This window comes from Nymphaea colorata, chromosome 5 (genome assembly GCF_008831285.2).
Source record: "Nymphaea colorata isolate Beijing-Zhang1983 chromosome 5, ASM883128v2, whole genome shotgun sequence".
NCBI classification, from domain to species: domain Eukaryota; kingdom Viridiplantae; phylum Streptophyta; class Magnoliopsida; order Nymphaeales; family Nymphaeaceae; genus Nymphaea; species Nymphaea colorata.
This window is the reverse complement of record NC_045142.1, coordinates 21700937-21718660: the sequence shown is the minus strand read 5'-3', so window position 1 is coordinate 21718660 and position 17724 is coordinate 21700937. Positions and strand designations below refer to the sequence as shown.

The window sequence follows — 17724 nt, the reverse complement described above, 5'->3', positions numbered from 1 at the left end:
GTGAATATCAGGAAATTCTTGCGAGATTTTGAATGTCTCGACAAAAATGACTAACTCACTATTTTCTTGCAATTTTTTCGTGATCTTTTTACTTTTTTTTATTAGTTTCTCATTTATTCCAGATTTTTCTATTTTTTTTATTTTTTAATTTTTTAAATTTGCCGAGATTTTTCTTGAAATTTTCTCAAGAAAAACTTCATCAAAAAATACCCGAAAAAAACCTTGTCTATATTTTCCCGAGAATGATATTTGTGACAAAGGTTACATATATAGTCTCATTTTCTTGTTCATTTTGTTCCAATGGTCTCATTTTGATGGTTCATTGAAGATCTGTTGGAAGTGTTATATTTGACATGAAAAGGTAAATCAACCATATGATGGCAAGTTGTTCATGTACAATGATCACAACCTTTTTTGTTATTGGTGATATTTTCCCAGTGAAATTGTATTTCTCAGTTGTTCATCATATATATGCTTCAAATTCAGATCTACTTGTGATTTCTAGACTTTTAGTGAGTTCTATATATGTGTACCTGTGATTTCTTGTGCATGTATAGTTTTTCTTTAGAAGGTACTGAGATTTCTGACTTCAGAGATTCCTTGTTGGCTAAGTCACATGGGTACTTCAGTAAAGCCCACGTTCCCGTGTCACTGTACCCGTACCCAAAATGGGTAATTGGACGCACTCGGGTACCTTTAGATTTAAAAATTACTTTGATTTAATTTTTTTCACCTTCCTTTTCATTCTAATCTTAGAGTTATTGTTCATTAACATACTAATGTTTTTATTTATATAGCTTTTTTACTAAAATGTTGCCTTCATTTTGATTTTTTTGTGTCATTTTGAATATATACATACTATATCCTGCCGTACCCCCGTACCCACATTTTTTAAAGCTATCGTACCTGTACCTGTATCTCCGTACCCATACCCATGCGACTTAGGTTCTGGAAGTTTTATATGATTGATCTTGATACTGACTGCATATGTCTGGTGCTCTTTTGTTGCTGAAGTTTCTCTGTAGGATAATTTTGATGTGTTCTTTTGGATGGTTAGTTTGTGAAAAGTGAAAACCACATTTTCAGGAATCTAAGTTTTCCTCATGTCTATTTTTGGAAAATAGGTTTGACTCTTGAGGTTGAAACTGCATTAAGCAATGATCCTCTCTCAATCTGCACAGCCAGAGAAACTGTAGATGATGGCGATGTCCAATCTGGTTGTACAAGAAATACATGTATACACTTGAACTCCATCATATTTGAGTTTTTTTCCTTCCTCTAGTTTAATTATGGATTGCACATGTTGAACAATTTTTTGGCTTATCATTCTAATTCAGTATGATGAATTAAAGATACCATATTGCTTATGATACTTGCATATGGAACAGGTGACAGGCCATCTGGTCTTGAATCTGAGCCCACCATGTCTCCACAGGGGAGGTGAATAATTATGCCCATCAAATGGTTTTGACTTACAAGCCTGAAACCAATTTTTTCCTTTCTACCAGGGTTTCCTTGGAAAATAGTGCCAATAACCATCCATTATCTGGTAAGGACCTTCCCTCCAAGAAAGGCGATAGAGTGAATTTTGTAAAGAAATTTGCTGAAAGAGGTAACTCACATTTTATTGTTAGTTTTGGTTATGCACATCTGTGTTGTTGCACAGTTCTGCACAAATCTATGTTTATGCATGAGTATTTGGTATATTTTCATGCTATTGAAAACAAGATCATGTCACATTGTTTTGACAAAATGTATATAGCAGCACACATTGCCCCTGTTGTATGTAACAATCTATTCTCCTCGGAGCTCAAATTTGTATTAGCCACGAACCATTCCTGAAGTACAAGAATATGCTCCTCAATGCAATTGTTGACTTACTTCAGACGGACATTGTCACACCCCAACCTTTTTACCCCCAAACATTTTTTTTTTTAAACATAAAGCATTAAGGTGCGATGACACAACAATTAAAAAAGGAGAGAGCTATGTCATTAGAAACAATGGGGCAAACTTTCATTTATATAACAATTTCAGTTCATACAAAATTACATCAATGTGTATGGCAAAAATGCCCCAAACCGTATGATTGATGCCTAACAAAAACAAGACATCAATATAACCCAAAACACGATGCACCGGCACTACAAAAGACCCAAAACCTCCACAGTAGAATGTGAGTGAAGCCATGATCAACCTGCTGCCACGGGTCCACCAAAACCTGAAAAAGGAAACAACTGAAGGCTTAGCCTTCGCAATATGGCAACAAGCTAGGAAAATCTCTAACCCTCTTAGGTAGGGTCCAAATATGAGATAATACAATCATAAAAACAAATCATCATCATCATATGGTGAAAGGGCATAGTCACACCATTTGCCAGGAAGACCTCGCACATAGGCCACAATATGTAAAAGCCACTCAATGGCTACGATAACACGTTTTCAATTCACATGCAAGACATGCATAAACATATCATTCTCATTCATTTCATTTACAAACACATTATTCATATCCATTCCATTCATATTCTTTTCATTTTCATTAACTTAAGTGAATTGACAGTTTCTATGGGTGCAAACACAGACACGTGCACACCCCGGGCGGCCTACAGCCGAGAAACAACCCCCGTGGAGGCCCAGAACAATATGGATCCATTCACCCGGTGCAGCAGTAGAGCACTCATCCATGGGTGTGTAAATTCCAAGGAGAGATACTCAGTCTTCCCTAGGACACCCAGGTCGGGAAGGCGGGAGTCCAACGCTCCAAGCACATCACACAGCAGTACCCTGTAGCCTTGCATCGCCTGCGCTCCAAACAGGCGAGACCAGTGGCGAAGGCAGGACAACTCTAAAACACATAGCCACATCCTACTGGCCTCTCATCTCTTATTCTTTCATTATTATCATTATCATAGCACATTCACAAAATGACTGGCTAGCTCATGAGGTTGGTACACTTCACGAGTGCACCCACACCTCCAATTGCCTTCACACGAGGGTCATACATATCATTACATTCTTAGCTAGCCATCATACTGTACGGGTACAACTACCCTCCAATTCATTCATTTGCATCATTGTCCGCGGCAATGCATATGCAACAAATCACAACATTCACATCCATAAGTACTCACATCTTATCAAACACATCATTCACATCTTTCGAAACTTAGCCAAATCCCGAAGAGTAGTCTCGATCCGTGATGGCTCGTAGCTGTCCTATGCAATTATCATTCTATGATGCTCTCTAATGCACAATCGGGGTCGAGGAGACACTCGACTCGATACCCCACCTCATCTGTCCTAAGCAGTTATCAGTTCTAACATGCACATGCAAATGCGTAATGGTTTTCAAAACAAACTTCTAATAACTTTCCAAAACAAAACTTATCACATAACAAATCATTCGCATGCATACATACATTCACTCACAAACAATCATTCAATCACATCACAATCGTAGGATCCCATGATCCCGAACACACACATTCACATGTTGACTTCAGGCAGAGATTTGCCTGGAATGCCACCATACCTGTCGGGCGTCCACAAAACACCCAAAACGCCTCGAGCTTCACGTCTGATCACTCAAGGTCTACGGGACGTACCCGGTGTACCTGCAAACATATACAAGTGGTAAATGACTAAATTCTCTACTGGTTTAGCTCCACAATCAAAACAAATAAAAACAAAATCATTGAGGCATGCCATTGCCTCAAGAGGGTGTCGATGGGTAGTGTCGACCTACAAAGCCCTCAAAAAGGTCTCTTCCCAACTCTTTGAGGTTGTGACCAAACATTTAAACTCAAAGCTTCGATCAATCTATCACTAACACACTTCTCATTAGCTTTCTTTAGTTGAATCGTCTTCCCAATAATACATCCAACTTACATGCTCTTTTCCAACTAACATCTAAATACGCCCATCGACAATAGTATGTACCACAAGTTGCAATAACGGTCCTATATCTTCTCAACCACATCTATCTTCTACCATGTTTCCAAATAGCTTCGAAAATCAACACCTCATGCTAAAGAGATAGATATACACGTGGATTCTTGTTCTTCTAAAAAATAATCATAAATTTCCCCCAAAATGACAACATCACTAAAATGCAATCCAAACCATCAAATCATGAGTCTAGCATGCTCAAATAAATTAAACATGCTCTAATAAATAATATTCAACAATCTAGGCTCGATTAGGCTTTGCTCACCCCAAATTAAGAGTCCAAACTGCTGCGATGCTTCCGGCATCCACCCCACAAGTTCAAGTGATCCCCCAAACAACCAAAATTAACTGTCGTCGTCACCTCCCAAGTCTTCAACTCACTGGTATGAGGGGATATGATGTGTCCCCAACTGCAATCCAAATCAATAGCCACCAAAATAATCAAAAACAACAATAAGGAGGTTAAAAGAGGACCTTCCATAGTGAAGAGCTGGTTCGGTTGAAGATGGGAGACACTCAGAGTGAGGACAAACTGGCGGGAAAGAGAGAGTGTGTAGAGGGAGAGTGCACGACTGAGGGGCTGCCGATAGAGGGGAGACTGACAGGGAGAGGGTTCAGGCAGAGGGGAAAGATAGGTAGAGGGGGGGAAATCGAGCGGGGGAAATGGGAGAGATGGTGATGAGGAGACAAATGAGACAAGGAGGGAGCTCGAGCAGAGAGGGAGAGAGAGAGACAACGTGCGGGCAGAGGGTGCTGACGGAGAGGGGAGAGGCTGCGTAGGAGGGAGGAGGAGAAGAAGGAAGAGGAAGGAGGAGGCGGAGAGAAATCAGAAGCCTCACCTGAGCACCGCCGCGCCGTTCTCGTCGCCGCCCTGCACAAACCTCCGTCTTCTTCTTCTTCTTCTTCATACTGGCACGAGAGGCAACAAAGGGGGACTGAGAGGAAGACGAGGGAGAAAGGCCCTTGCGTCGGGTTCCTTCACGCCAAAGGGTTTGGGTCCGGGTCTGGACCCGCTCCAACCCGACCTGCAATAAAACGAGCGTTACAGACATACTTGTTAGTTTATATGTAGGTACATTTGTATATATGTATTACGTCATATATTACATTTCCAGTATACATGTTGGAGATATTATATATGTGAATTGTATATATATGTATATTTATAAATTTTGGGTGCACAGGTTGTTGTCATGTTATTTCCTTTTCTATTTTGCTTTTTATTTATCTTCTTTATTTTATTTCTTTTTCTTTTTCTGTTTTTCACGGGGACTGTTCTAGTCGTTGGCTAGCTCCAATGGCTATTTTTCTAGCCATTGGCACTAGTACAGCAGCTAGTTCTTCCTTTCCTTTATTGTTTCATCTATAAATAAGGGTCTGTTGTCCCATTGTGTTTATGACTCTTTGAGCCAGTTTGAGAAATTATATTCAGTTTCCTCTAAGAGAGACGTTTTTTCCTGTGTTCAAGACTTTGTAGGTCTGTTTTATAGGGATAGAGCTCTTGTTCTCAATATTTAGATTTGACCTAGAAAATGTTAACCATGTCTTTTTGCCTCTGAAACCCAGGGTCAAGTATTTAGATTATGCCTTTATCACATTCCTCCTTTGGTCCATAATCTTCCTATTCCAGTTAACAACAGCTTTTGGTGTTTTCTGTTGTTCATTCCTTTTTCATCTCAAATTCGACAACACTAATGAAATTCATTTTTTCCATCTCAGTTTTTTATTCCACTGCAGGATGTAGCCTTTGTTTAATAGAGAAAAGGTTAGCTTAAACGCGGAGATAGATAGATGTTTAACTAACGAATGGGTTAGTATTATAATTTTATATCAAATTAATTCTTTTGTTGCTGATATGGATGAAGATTGAATTGATTGTTTGAGCCATTCCAGAAAAACTCAGGTAGTCATTAGAAATTTTTTGTGTGAAACGATTTAATAACTAAAATTATCCTTTATTTCTGAGAGAGGCAGATGCACATTGACCACTATGTCACCGTCCTTGGCCCTTACCATATCTGCTGTTTGTTTTTTTTTTTAAAAATCTATCATAGTAAACAGCTTTTATATGCCATCATGATCCACTAGGCATCATTGAACTTCTATTGTTTGAAACTCTGGTGCACAATTTTGAGTTTATTTTCCTTACCATGTACCTTTTGACTTTTGCTTTTCTTTAGATTTGTCAGTAATGGATTTGGTTAGTGATGGCGGAAGCTGTCCAGAAAGACAACCACCAAATGAAGGTCATGTTGCTTTCTCTATAGAAGGTACACTTAAGGGAACAGGGGCTGCATCTGCCCATTGCATTTATTCTTCATTTTCTATATGTTCATCTTGCAGCATTACATGGATTATGCCTTAGAATATTTGTGAAATCTAACTTTTCTATATGGCACACGTACATTTTTGATGTTGTGTGTATGTCGAGGGATTCATTACTTCTTTTTCTTTTGCATTCTTTATTTGTCAGTATCAAATTATTTTAGTCTGGCTCAACTCAATAAGGGTATATATGTGTGTGCCATTTCTATATGCTGGTTCAAAACTTCATCTTTCTTTGTTGTGGGTTGACCCGTAACCCTTGAGAAACCATATGGAAGACCCTCTCCCCCCTGCCCCCAACTTTTGTACAATGAGTGTGCACATAATAATCATATATGACTTATTTGAGCTTCATGGTTCACAAGCATTTCAATCTTTTTGTTTGCAAGTGAGTTAATTTTGGCCTTTTTTCTGACTTACTTGGGATGGTCCATGTTGCCTGTTATATTCAGCACGATTTGGACGCAGGATTCAATGTCATCCTTTTTGAGTCTTTAAATTGGAAATGTGCAACTTCATCATGAATAACATTTATGGTTAATCCAGTTTTGCTTGAACTTGTACCCAGGCCTTGGAAAATTGGATGCGCAAACACCAATTCAAACACCAAAGCCACTAAGAAGGTACCACTTAGATGTTAAAATAATTTTTTTAATTTCTTTACAGTTTATTGATTTTGCTTTTTCTTTTATTGCTATTTGTGCAATGAAATATATCTCTGGCTAAACAAGATGCATTTTGTTTATTGTAAAAGTTTCTACCCATAAAAGGTTCATGAAAAAATTGATGGTCATGCTACTGCATAATTTACAAGATGTCATAGACCATATGTGTTTCCAGGGTTCTTCTTGCTTAGATATTGCTGCTATTGATTTTTCTTATGATTCTCATAGTCTTTTGCTTTCTTGAAAGTTGTGATTCCAAAATAGATTTTCTTGTATATTTTGTTGAACAAATGTGTTATATCTTAATAAGTACAATGCTTTTGAAAAATTCTGGGTGTCTTTTGGACTTTGTAGCACCTTCACGGAAGTAGAGGCTTGTGGATTTGTATTATGATGCCAAGTGTTAAACAATAAGAACTTTGGATCTTCCATCTGGATCCAAAATCAAACACGTTGAACAATGTCTCACGTCATTCTATGTCCTTGTGATATGTGAGAAGTCTCCTAGGATTCTACAATTGAAGAGTCTCTTAGGATTCAACAATTGTAACTGTTGGGCATTATAAATATGGGCCATGTAGACCATCTTGGTCACGGCCTCTTCTCCTCAGCTTCTCCCTGTCTCATTCTCTTTCTCTATCTTCCTGCATGAATACAGATTTTAGTTACACATATTGGTACCAGATTTCTATCATGGTATCAGAGCAAGGTTTCACTATTTCTACCTAAAGGAATGCCCAAACAGGTTGGTCTGATCTGGTTAGAACTCTCTTCTCATCTTGTCTCTACCTTGACTATTTACTTCTCTTGCGTAATTCTTGTCCTTTTACACAAACTTTCTTCTTGCTTACTGTTAGAATTCAGTGTTATAGGGAACCGGGTCCGGATATGGACCCGGTACCCATGGGTGCGGGAACTGAGGACGGGCTCGGTTCCCTCGGTGGGCCTCTCTTCCTCCCTCTTTTATTCTATCACTTATTGTAATTGTTGATCTTAAGTGAATGAAGTTTTCTCTCTCCTAGGGTTGCGGTTTTGCCCCTAGGTTAGAGCTTCCCCGTGGTTTTTCACCTCTTTCTGAGGTTTTCCACGTAAATCCTGTGTTGGTTTTTCTTTCTCTTCTTCCACTGCGTGTTTCTACATGGTATCAGAGCCAAAATCGTGCTGTTTGGCTTCTTTGTTCGTTTGTGATTTAGGGTTTTCTTGGAACCCTAAGTCTGAACCCTAAGTCCTCGCCGACGCAGCCCGCCGTCTTAGCCCGCCGCCGACGCAGCCCGTCGCCTGCCCGCCGCCGCCGGCGCCTTAACCTCCGTCGCCTTGACCTCCGTCGCTAGGACCGCCATCGCCAGGACCGCCGTCGCCTAGACCGCCGTCGTCGCCTGGCCTGTTCCCCACCGACGCCGCTCTCTGTTCTGCCGCTGCCCGTCCTCACCCTGTGCTTTTCTAGTATTCTCTGACTGTTGGACTTCTTTTGTGGTCGTTATGGCTGAAGAGATGACCTCCAAGACCGATGTTACCTTTGACACGGGCAACAATACCAAGAGCGAAAATGTGCCTGTTCAAGTCACCTCTATTCGGCTGAACAAAGACAATTATCTCTCTTGGTCTGCTGCGCTTGAAATTGGGATCACGAGTCGCGGTCGTCTGCCCTATATCACTGGGGAGAAACCTGCGCCTTGTAAAACTGATCCTGGATGGGCGACTTGGGCGTTGGAAGATAGTCAAGTTAGGGTTTGGATTATTAGTTCTGTTTCTGCTGATATTCAGCCCCTTATTTTGCGAAAGTTGACCTCATATGACATGTGGACTGTGCTTGCGAGGATGTATGGCCGTGAAAAGAGAGTCTTGCGTACATACCAGATTAAACGTAGCATCTATTCTCTTAAACAGGGTGACTTGTTTGTGGCATCCTTCTATGCAGCCCAGAAGACTAAATGGGAGGAACTGGATTATCATGTGAATGATGACTAGAATTGTGGTTCTGATCATGAACGGTACTGGCAGAAAGAATGGATGGACCGCACTTTTATTTTTCTGGGAGGTCTGCGTGATGAGTTTGAATCTATTAGTAGTCAAATTCTCAATTGTGATGAGACCCCTAGAATTGAGGAGGTGTATGCTCGGGTGGAATCTGAGGAACAACGCCGTCAAGTGATGCATATTGACTCTAATCATGGTAGTTCACCATCTGCGTTTGTTAGCCGTGCTCCAGGGACTGGGCAGCGTACTATTCGGCGGTGCAGTCATTGTAACAAGTTGGGACACTCTGTTGATTTTTGTTGGGATCTTCATCCTGAGAAGAGGCTCACCTGTGGTCGTCCTCCCTCTGGTAGGCGGGGTCTTCCTATGCCTGATACTAGCTCTCCCAGTGTTGAAAAACCGAAGCTTTCTTTTGACCAAATCAAGGGATTACAAGCTTACATCAGCCGATTATCTACTACTAAGGAGGAAGCCTCCACGTCTGAGGGAGCTCAGTTAGCCCAAGCTCTTGTTGCCACAAGTGATCAAGGTAATTCCTTACTTGGTGATTGGGTAGTGGACAGTGGAGCTACTCATCATATGACAGGACACCCTAAGATGTTTCAAGAGTACAAATTGTCTTCAGGGCAGCAAAGAGTATCTATGGCTGATGGGTCCTCGACCTTTGTGGCTGGAAAAGAGAGTTTGTCCTTATTAAATAAATATCTTCTGCATAATGCTCTTCATGTTCCCAATATTCCTGTGAATTTATTATCTGTCAGTAGTATCACCAAAGAACTCAATTGCAATCTAATTTTCTCTGCTGATCATTGTACCCTGCAGGACTTGGTGACGGGGAAAAAGATTGGGATTGGTTCGGTTATTGATGGCCTCTACAGACTGCCCGTACAGGTTGCCTTTGCTCTCATTTCAGCCACTAGCAGATAGTTGACGAGCGTGGAGGACAGGTCTAGCATTATGAGATGGCACGAGCGCCTTGGACATCTCCCATTCCAGTTGATTAAGAAGTTGTTTCCTAGATTGTTTACTTCTGTTTCCATGGACTCCTTCACATGTGAAGTGTGTTAGCTTGCTAAACATGTTAGGGCTTCGTACCCTATTTCTATCAATAAAACCACTCGTCCTTTTGCCTTGGTTCACTCTGATGTTTTGGGTCCTTCGGGAGTACCCATTTGTCGTGGTTTTCATTACTTTATGACTCTGATTGATGACTACTCCCGTTGTACGTTCGTGTACTTGTTGAAAGAACGCAGTGAGGTTCCTGTCGTTGTCAAAAATTTTGTTGCCTTTGTCGAGAATCAATTTCAGACCTCTGTTCAGACTTTCCGTATTGATAATGCTAGGGAGTATGTCTCCCAATCCCTGGATGACTTCCTGCGGGGCAAGGGTATTGTTCATGAGACGTCCTGTAGTTATACTCCTCCTCAAAATGGCGTGGCCGAACGTAAAAGTCGCCATTTATTAGATGTCACCCGAGCTATTATGTTCCATAGGCACGTTCCTAAGCGCTACTGGGGCGATGCTCTCCTCATTAGTGCCCACCTCATCAACCGTATGCCCACTCGTGTGTTGAATGACCGTACTCCTTACTCTGTGCTCAGTCCCACTCATAACCCCTGGCCTCTTACTCATCGGGTGTTCGGGTGTGTTTGCTTTGTTCATAACCATAGTCCCACCATCAAGAAACTTGACCCTCGGTCTGTCAAAGCTGTCTTCTTGGGGTATTCCTCCACTCAGAAGGGATATAAATGTATTGATCCTACTACCTTCAAAATCTATGTCTCCCAGGATGTTACCTTTCATTAACATGAGGCGTATTTTCCTGTGAATCCTCTTCAGGAGGAGTGTATAGGGGATAGTGTGGAAGAGTATTCTCCAAATCGGCTTATTCAGTTTACGGACTTCTTGGACTACAAACTTAATCACAGTGTGGAAGATACAGTCAGAGATGATAAAGACAGTCATGTGGAAGGGGGCCCTGTGGATGATCAACCCACATCCCGTGATCATTTGTTTGGGCAGGTTTACACTAGAAAGGAGAAAGTTGTGGTTGAGCCTGTTGATATAACCAATCCCAATCCTGTGAGTTCCCCGAATGAACCAAGTCCAATGAATGAAGAGCTTCCCATAGCCTTGCGCAAGGGGACCAGGTCATGTACTTCTGACCCTATTCAGAGATTTGTCTCATATTCAAAACTTAGTAAAGAATACAAATGCTTTATTACCACTCTGTCTATGTCTGTGATTCCCAGGTGTGTGGAAGATGCTAGAGAGGATCCTAAATGGCTACAGGCCATGACAGAGGAGATGGATGCCTTGGCAAAGAACAACACGTGGGAAGTGGTCGATATTCCCAAGGGGACTCACTTAGTTGGTTCCAAGTGGGTGTTTAGTGTGAAGTATAAACCTGATGGCACTGTGGAACGGTATAAAGCTCGCCTGGTTGCAAAGGAGTTCAGCCAAAAATACGGAATTGACTATCTTGAAACCTTTGCTCCTATTGCAAAACTGAAGACTGTGAGGGTCATTTTGGCACTTGCAGTACAAAAGAAGTGGGGCATGGACCAGCTTGATGTCAAGAATGCCTTCTTGAACGACCATCTAGAGGAGGAGGTCTATATGAGCATGCCTCCCGGATATGCTCAAAGTGGAAAATGCTGCCATCTCAAGAAGGCCCTGTACGGCCTGAAGCATGGTATCAGAGCATGGTTTGAAAGACTGAGGGTGGTAATGAAGACAAATGGGTACAAACAAGGAAATGGTGATCATACCTTGTTCATTAAACAGAGAAGTGACCTAGTGAGCATTCTTTTTGTGCATGTTGATGATATGATTGTCACAGGTGATGATGAAGAAGAGAAAAGGAAGATGAAGGAGAGGTTAGCTGCTGAATTTGACCTTAAAGATCTGAGAAAATTAAGGTACTTTCTGGGAATAGAGATTGCACGATCAGAGACAGGGTTTGTTATGAGCGAAAGGAAGTACACTCTGGACCTCCTGAAAGAGACAGGTAAACTGGGATGCAGGCCCTTTCTAACTTCAATGGAGTCAGGTACAAAGATAAGTATCAAAACTGGTAACATCCTGGATGAGGAAGGAAAAGGACGGTATCAGAGGCTTGTTGGTAAGCTTATTTATCTTACTCTTACTCACCCTGATATTACTTATGCTGTAAATGTGTTGAGTCAGTTTATGCATGCTCCTACTGATTGTCACTGGAAGAGTGCAGAAAGAGTGTTGGGGTACTTGAAGAATAACCCAGGTAAAGGGTTACTGTATACACGGCAGGACAAACTTAATATTGAAGGATACTTTGATGCCGATTGGGCTGGTTGCACGGATACCAGAAGGTCTACCACAGGGTACTACATCTTTCTAGGGGAAAACCTGGTTGTATGGAGGAGTAAAAGGCAGGAGGTCTGTTCTAGATCCAGTGCTGAGGCTGAATACAAGGCTGTTGCTATGGGGGTTACTGAGATGTTATGGCTAAAGATTCTTCTAGCAGATATCGGAATTGAAATTGAAGAGAAGATGAAAATATATTGTGACAATAAGTCTGCTATTAACCTGGCAAATAATCCCGTCCTGCATGGCAGAACCAAACATGTGGAGATAGATCGCCACTTCATACGGGAGCGCATAGATTCAAAGGAGTTGATCCTTCCTTATATGAAGTCTGAAGATCAAATTGCAGATGTTCTAACTAAGGCCTTATGTACATCTCAATTTGAAAAAAATGTTAGCAAGCTTGACTTGTCTGACATGTATGCCAAGCTTGAGGGGGAGTGTTAGAATTCAGTGTTATAGGGAACCAGGTCCGGATATGGACCAGGTACCCATGGGCACGAGAACCGAGGATGGGCTCGGTTCCCTAGGCGGGCCTCTCTTCCTTCCACTTTTATTCTATCACTTATTGTAATTGTTGATCTTAAGTGAATGGAGTTTTCTCTCTCCTAGGGTTGCGGTTTTGCCCCTAGGTTAGAGCTTCCCCGTGGTTTTTCACCTCTTTCTGAGGTGGCTTGGTTCCCTAGGCGGGCCTCTCTTCCTTCCACTTTTATTCTATCACTTATTGTAATTGTTGATCTTAAGTGAATGGAGTTTTCTCTCTCCTAGGGTTGCGGTTTTGCCCCTAGGTTAGAGCTTCCCTATGGTTTTTCACCTCTTTCTGAGGTTTTCCACGTAAATCCTGTGTTGGTTTTTCTTTCTCTTCTTCCACTGCATGTTTCTACACTTACCAAGGGGCACATCTTGTTATATCTTGTCCTCTGTTTCTCCTCTCATCTTTTAGCTATATACCCTTCTTTTTTGCTCTCATGGAAAACCTTTCGCATTCTAGTATGTCCTCAAATTTTCTTCCTCATCTTATTACCGAAAAACTCAACCATGAAAATTATGGAAATGGCAGATCATGCCTTTTATAAGGAGTCAAGGCCTCTTTGGGCATCTCGATGGTTCAAAAAAGGCCCCACCAAAGTCTATTCTGCAAGAAATTAAAAATGAGGCAGGAGAGGTCATTGCCGTTCAAGAAAACAGCAACCTTGAACATGTTGTCTGGATGAGACGCGACCAAAGTCTGGTTGCATATATTCTATCTACTTTATCTCAACAAGTGCTACTTTCATTTTCTGATGACTGTACTGTGGAAGAATTATGGGAAGCTCTTGTTGATACCTTTTCCCAAATATCAAAAGCACATATTATATACCTAAAGAAAGAATTTCAGAATTTGAACAAGGGTTCAACATCTATCATGGATTATTTGCGATGTATTAGGGCTGTCGCAGACCAACTTGCTGTCTCAGGGAATTACGTTTCTGATAAAGAAAAGGTGTAGCGAACCTTAAGTGGACTTGGGCATGATTATCATGCTTTTATTACAGCTCTTGAAGTCCTTCTTGTTTTGCCCTTTTTCAACGAGTTACAAGGTAAACTCCTCCAACACGAAATGAATATGAAAAGAGTCATGGAAAGAACTGATCAAGGGAACTCCCAAAATGTATTGGCCATGAATGTAAAATTTGGACAGAACTCTGTTCATGGTGGTCATGGCATTCTACCGACACCAAATAACCAAGGTATGCCTCATCCAAATGCTGCAAGAAGAATACTAATTTGTTTTGAATGTAACAAGAAAGGACACATGAAGACACAATGCTGGTTTAATCCTCAAAATAAAAACAAAGGGGCAAAACATAATTACAAACAAGGAGGACAAAATTCTAAATCCACTGCCGAAGATATGCAACAGCTATTGATGGCTGCACTCTCCAAGATGACTATAAAACAAAATGAGCAGGGAGAATGGTTCTTGGATTCAGATGCAGCTACCCATGTGACAAGAAATGCATGTAAATTGACTAATTTATCCCCTCATTATGGTAGAAATTGTATTATAACAGGTGATGGAAAATCTCATCCCATTATACATATTGGAAATGCAAATATTCCATGTCTAATGTTGTTCTTGCTCACAATATAAAAAAGAATATCATATCCATTTCTTAATTCATTGATGATACAAACTCTTCTGTTGAATTCACACCTTCTTCTGTCTATGTTAAGGACCTTCAAACGAAGAAAATGTTCGCTAAAGGGGAGCGTCAAGGGAATATGTATGTCCTCAAGGAATGTCTACCCAAAGATTCATCCACCTTTGATATAGGATTGATGACATTTTCTCTTTCCCATGAAGCATCACCAATTGCAAGTCCTTGCCATTTTGAATCAAAAGTAAGGAGCTCTAATCAATTTTTGGAATATGATATGTGGCATAATCGGCTGGGACATTGTGGTCGACATTTTATTGAAAAACTTGTGTAAGAGTCATGTTTTAACTTTTCATAATATAAATCAAAGGGCTTTCAAACATTTTGAAACTATTTTTTTTTTATGTTTTGGGGCCAGCCCCTATTGTTTCCATGTGTGGTTCACGATATTATGTCTTATTCATTGACTCTTACTCACGTTTCACTTGGATTTACTTCATGAAACACAAATCAGAAGTACTTCATATATTTCAGAACTTCCATGATTCAAACCAAATTTTCATACAATCGGGTGCATTTTCAATGTGATGGTGGGGGAGAATTTTCATTACATGATTTTATTGAATTTCTACATGAAAAAGGGATAACTAGACAAATCTCCCGCCCATACACGCCACAACAAAATAGTGTGGTTAAGCACAAACATCAACACATAGTTAAAAGAGCCATGAGTATGATGCATGATACTAATGTGCCCACTTCCTTATGGACTGAAGCCTTCCATACAGCTGTATACATAATAAATCGTTTACCTATGACACTCTTGGTGTCTAAATCTCCATATTTTACACTCTTAGGTAAGCAACCTGATTATAAGAAATTGAAGTTTTTGGCTGTGTATGCTATGTTCACGTTGATGTTGCCTTAAAGAATAAGTTTCAATACAAAGCTGTTCAATGTAGATTCTTGGATATGCAGATGAATATAAAGGATTTCGATGCTATGATCCAACAACTAAACGTATTAGGACTTCAAGAAATGTTACTTTTAATTAGCATAATTTTGATAGTACTAATGAAATGTCTATGACATTGAACCTTATGATCCCTGGACTAGTACACAGTTATTCAATGTAGATCCTATTTCAGAAAATGATGTGCCTCAGGATGAAGATCGAGATAGTCCAATACAGTCGTCTGATGTGCCTCAGGGTGAAAATCAAGAGGGTCCAATGCAGTCATCAATTGATCACAAAAGTAATAATGGAGAGCAAAACAACAATTCACATTAGTATTTGGGTCTTACTTACAATCGACGACTAAGGAACAAAAATGTTCACACTCAAGAAGGCAACATGCCCCATCTTAGAAGATTCCAACGCTTTCCCTATCCTATTCACAGGTGGGTTAGCTATGATTTATCACTTGATTTTCAGTTATTCATGACAAAAGTTGGTAAGGAGGAAGAACTTATTTCATTTGATCAAACATCAAAATCACATCATTGGATAATGGCTATGAGAGAAGAAATGGATGCCTTGCATGAATGTGGAACATGGGAGATCGTTCCAAGGCCACATAGAAAGAACATAGTGAGCTCCAAGTGGGTATACAAAATCAAATGCAAACTTGATGGCAACATAGAAAGACACAAAGCAAGGTTGGTAGCAAAAGGATTTACACAACAGTTTGGGCATGATTATGTTGAGACGTTCAGTCCCGTAATCAAAATGGGAACCATTCGCGTGATTGTATCCCTTGCTGTTAAATATGGATGGAAGCTAAATCAATTAAACGTTAAAAATGCTTTCCTTCATGGTGACTTGAAGGAAGAAGTTTTCATGGAGCAATCTTCTGGTTTTATTAAAAAAAGACTAGTGAATGAGTTTGCAAACTAAAAAAATCCCTTTATGGACTTAAGCAAGCATCACGGTTGTTGAATAATATGTGTTAGGTGGTATTTTTGAATATTTAAGAGTTTAGGAACAGCTCTTTATAAATAAGGGTTTTATTTATGGACCTCTTTTGTAATTTGTTACTTTACCCTAATTCTCATTTAACATGAGATTAGGGCAGCTTTAGTCAATACGATAGATAGTTCTCTCTCTCCCTCTCTCTCTCTCTCTCTCGTTCTCTTCTCTCCTCTCCCTTGGCTGCATGTAACATGGTATCAGAGCCCAACCTTCCTTGGGACTGAAACCTCTCTCACCGTGCTCATCCTCTGTCTCTTTCTCTTCCTTTTCTTCTATTCTCGTGGATAGTTCTGAGAGCACGATAGGCTGAACGTGCATATTAGGCTCGATCTAGGGTTTTCTTAAACAAAAGATTAAAAACCCTAGATCGATGCCCTGTTGAAGTGGACGTGGATGGACGTTGCAGGTGTCTCCCTCACGTGGCAGAAGTTTCCTTTGTGGTCGGTGGTCACTACTTGGTGAATGGAAGTCGTTGCAGCCGTGGATATGACAACCTTTTTTTTTCAGCCGTGGATCTGCCCTAGGGTTCTGTCAGTCGTGGATATGTCCTTCCTCTTGTTGGATGTTGCTGCCGTCGACTTGCTCTAAATTTCAGTCAGCCGTGGATCTGCCCTAGGTGATATCTGTCCTTCTTTTTGTTGGACATTGCAGCCGTGAATATGAATTCTTTCTTTATCGTGGATCTGCCCTAGCTGGTGTTGGATGTTGCAATAGTCGACCTGCTCTAAGTTTCAGTCAGCCGTGGATCTGCCCTAGGTGCGATCTGGTCTAAGTTTCAGCCAGCTGCGGATTAAAATTCCTTTATCATTTGCATACTTTATCGTCCCTTTCTGCGGTAAATATATATTAGTGCTGTTCTCTTTTTGTGGGAGTTGTGATGGAGCCTGGACAGCCGTCTAATATGGGAGACAATTCTAAGATCGAGTCTCGTACTGAATACAAGGTGGTTGGGACTCCTTTCTTCTATGGTTCTACTGTGAAATTAGATTGTCACAACTATGAAATCTGGTCACGAATGTTTATGATGTCTGTAGTAGGACATCGGAAAGACCATATCATTGATGAAGATGAACCGAGTGTTAAAACTGGGAAATATGCCACATGGAAAGAAGATAATAGTATTGTTATGTCCTGGATCATGAACAGTGTGTAGACGGATATAGCTCCTACTCTTGCCTACTGTACGACTGCCAAACATATGTGGACGTTCTTGAGACAAACTTATTCTCATGACAAGAATGTCTCAAAAATTTTACAAGTTGAGGAAGAGTTACTTAAATTGCAGCAAGGTGAATTGGAACTATCTCAATACTTTGCTTCAGTTAAAGCTGCGTATGAACGATTGAAG

The 17724-nt window shown here is 40.6% G+C and overlaps 1 protein-coding gene across 1 annotated transcript in view; it reads left to right on the top strand.

The window, feature by feature from the left end:
• The window catches only part of LOC116254927 (uncharacterized), a 61996-nt gene that overhangs the window by 12866 nt on the left and 31406 nt on the right, over positions 1-17724 (top strand). Inside the window, exons 5-9 of the mRNA XM_031630580.2 lie at positions 1125-1235; positions 1389-1440; positions 1509-1612; positions 6132-6221; positions 6845-6899. Of these exons, the coding sequence (XP_031486440.1) occupies positions 1125-1235; positions 1389-1440; positions 1509-1612; positions 6132-6221; positions 6845-6899 (412 nt within the window). The remainder of the gene's footprint in view (positions 1-1124; positions 1236-1388; positions 1441-1508; positions 1613-6131; positions 6222-6844; positions 6900-17724) is intronic.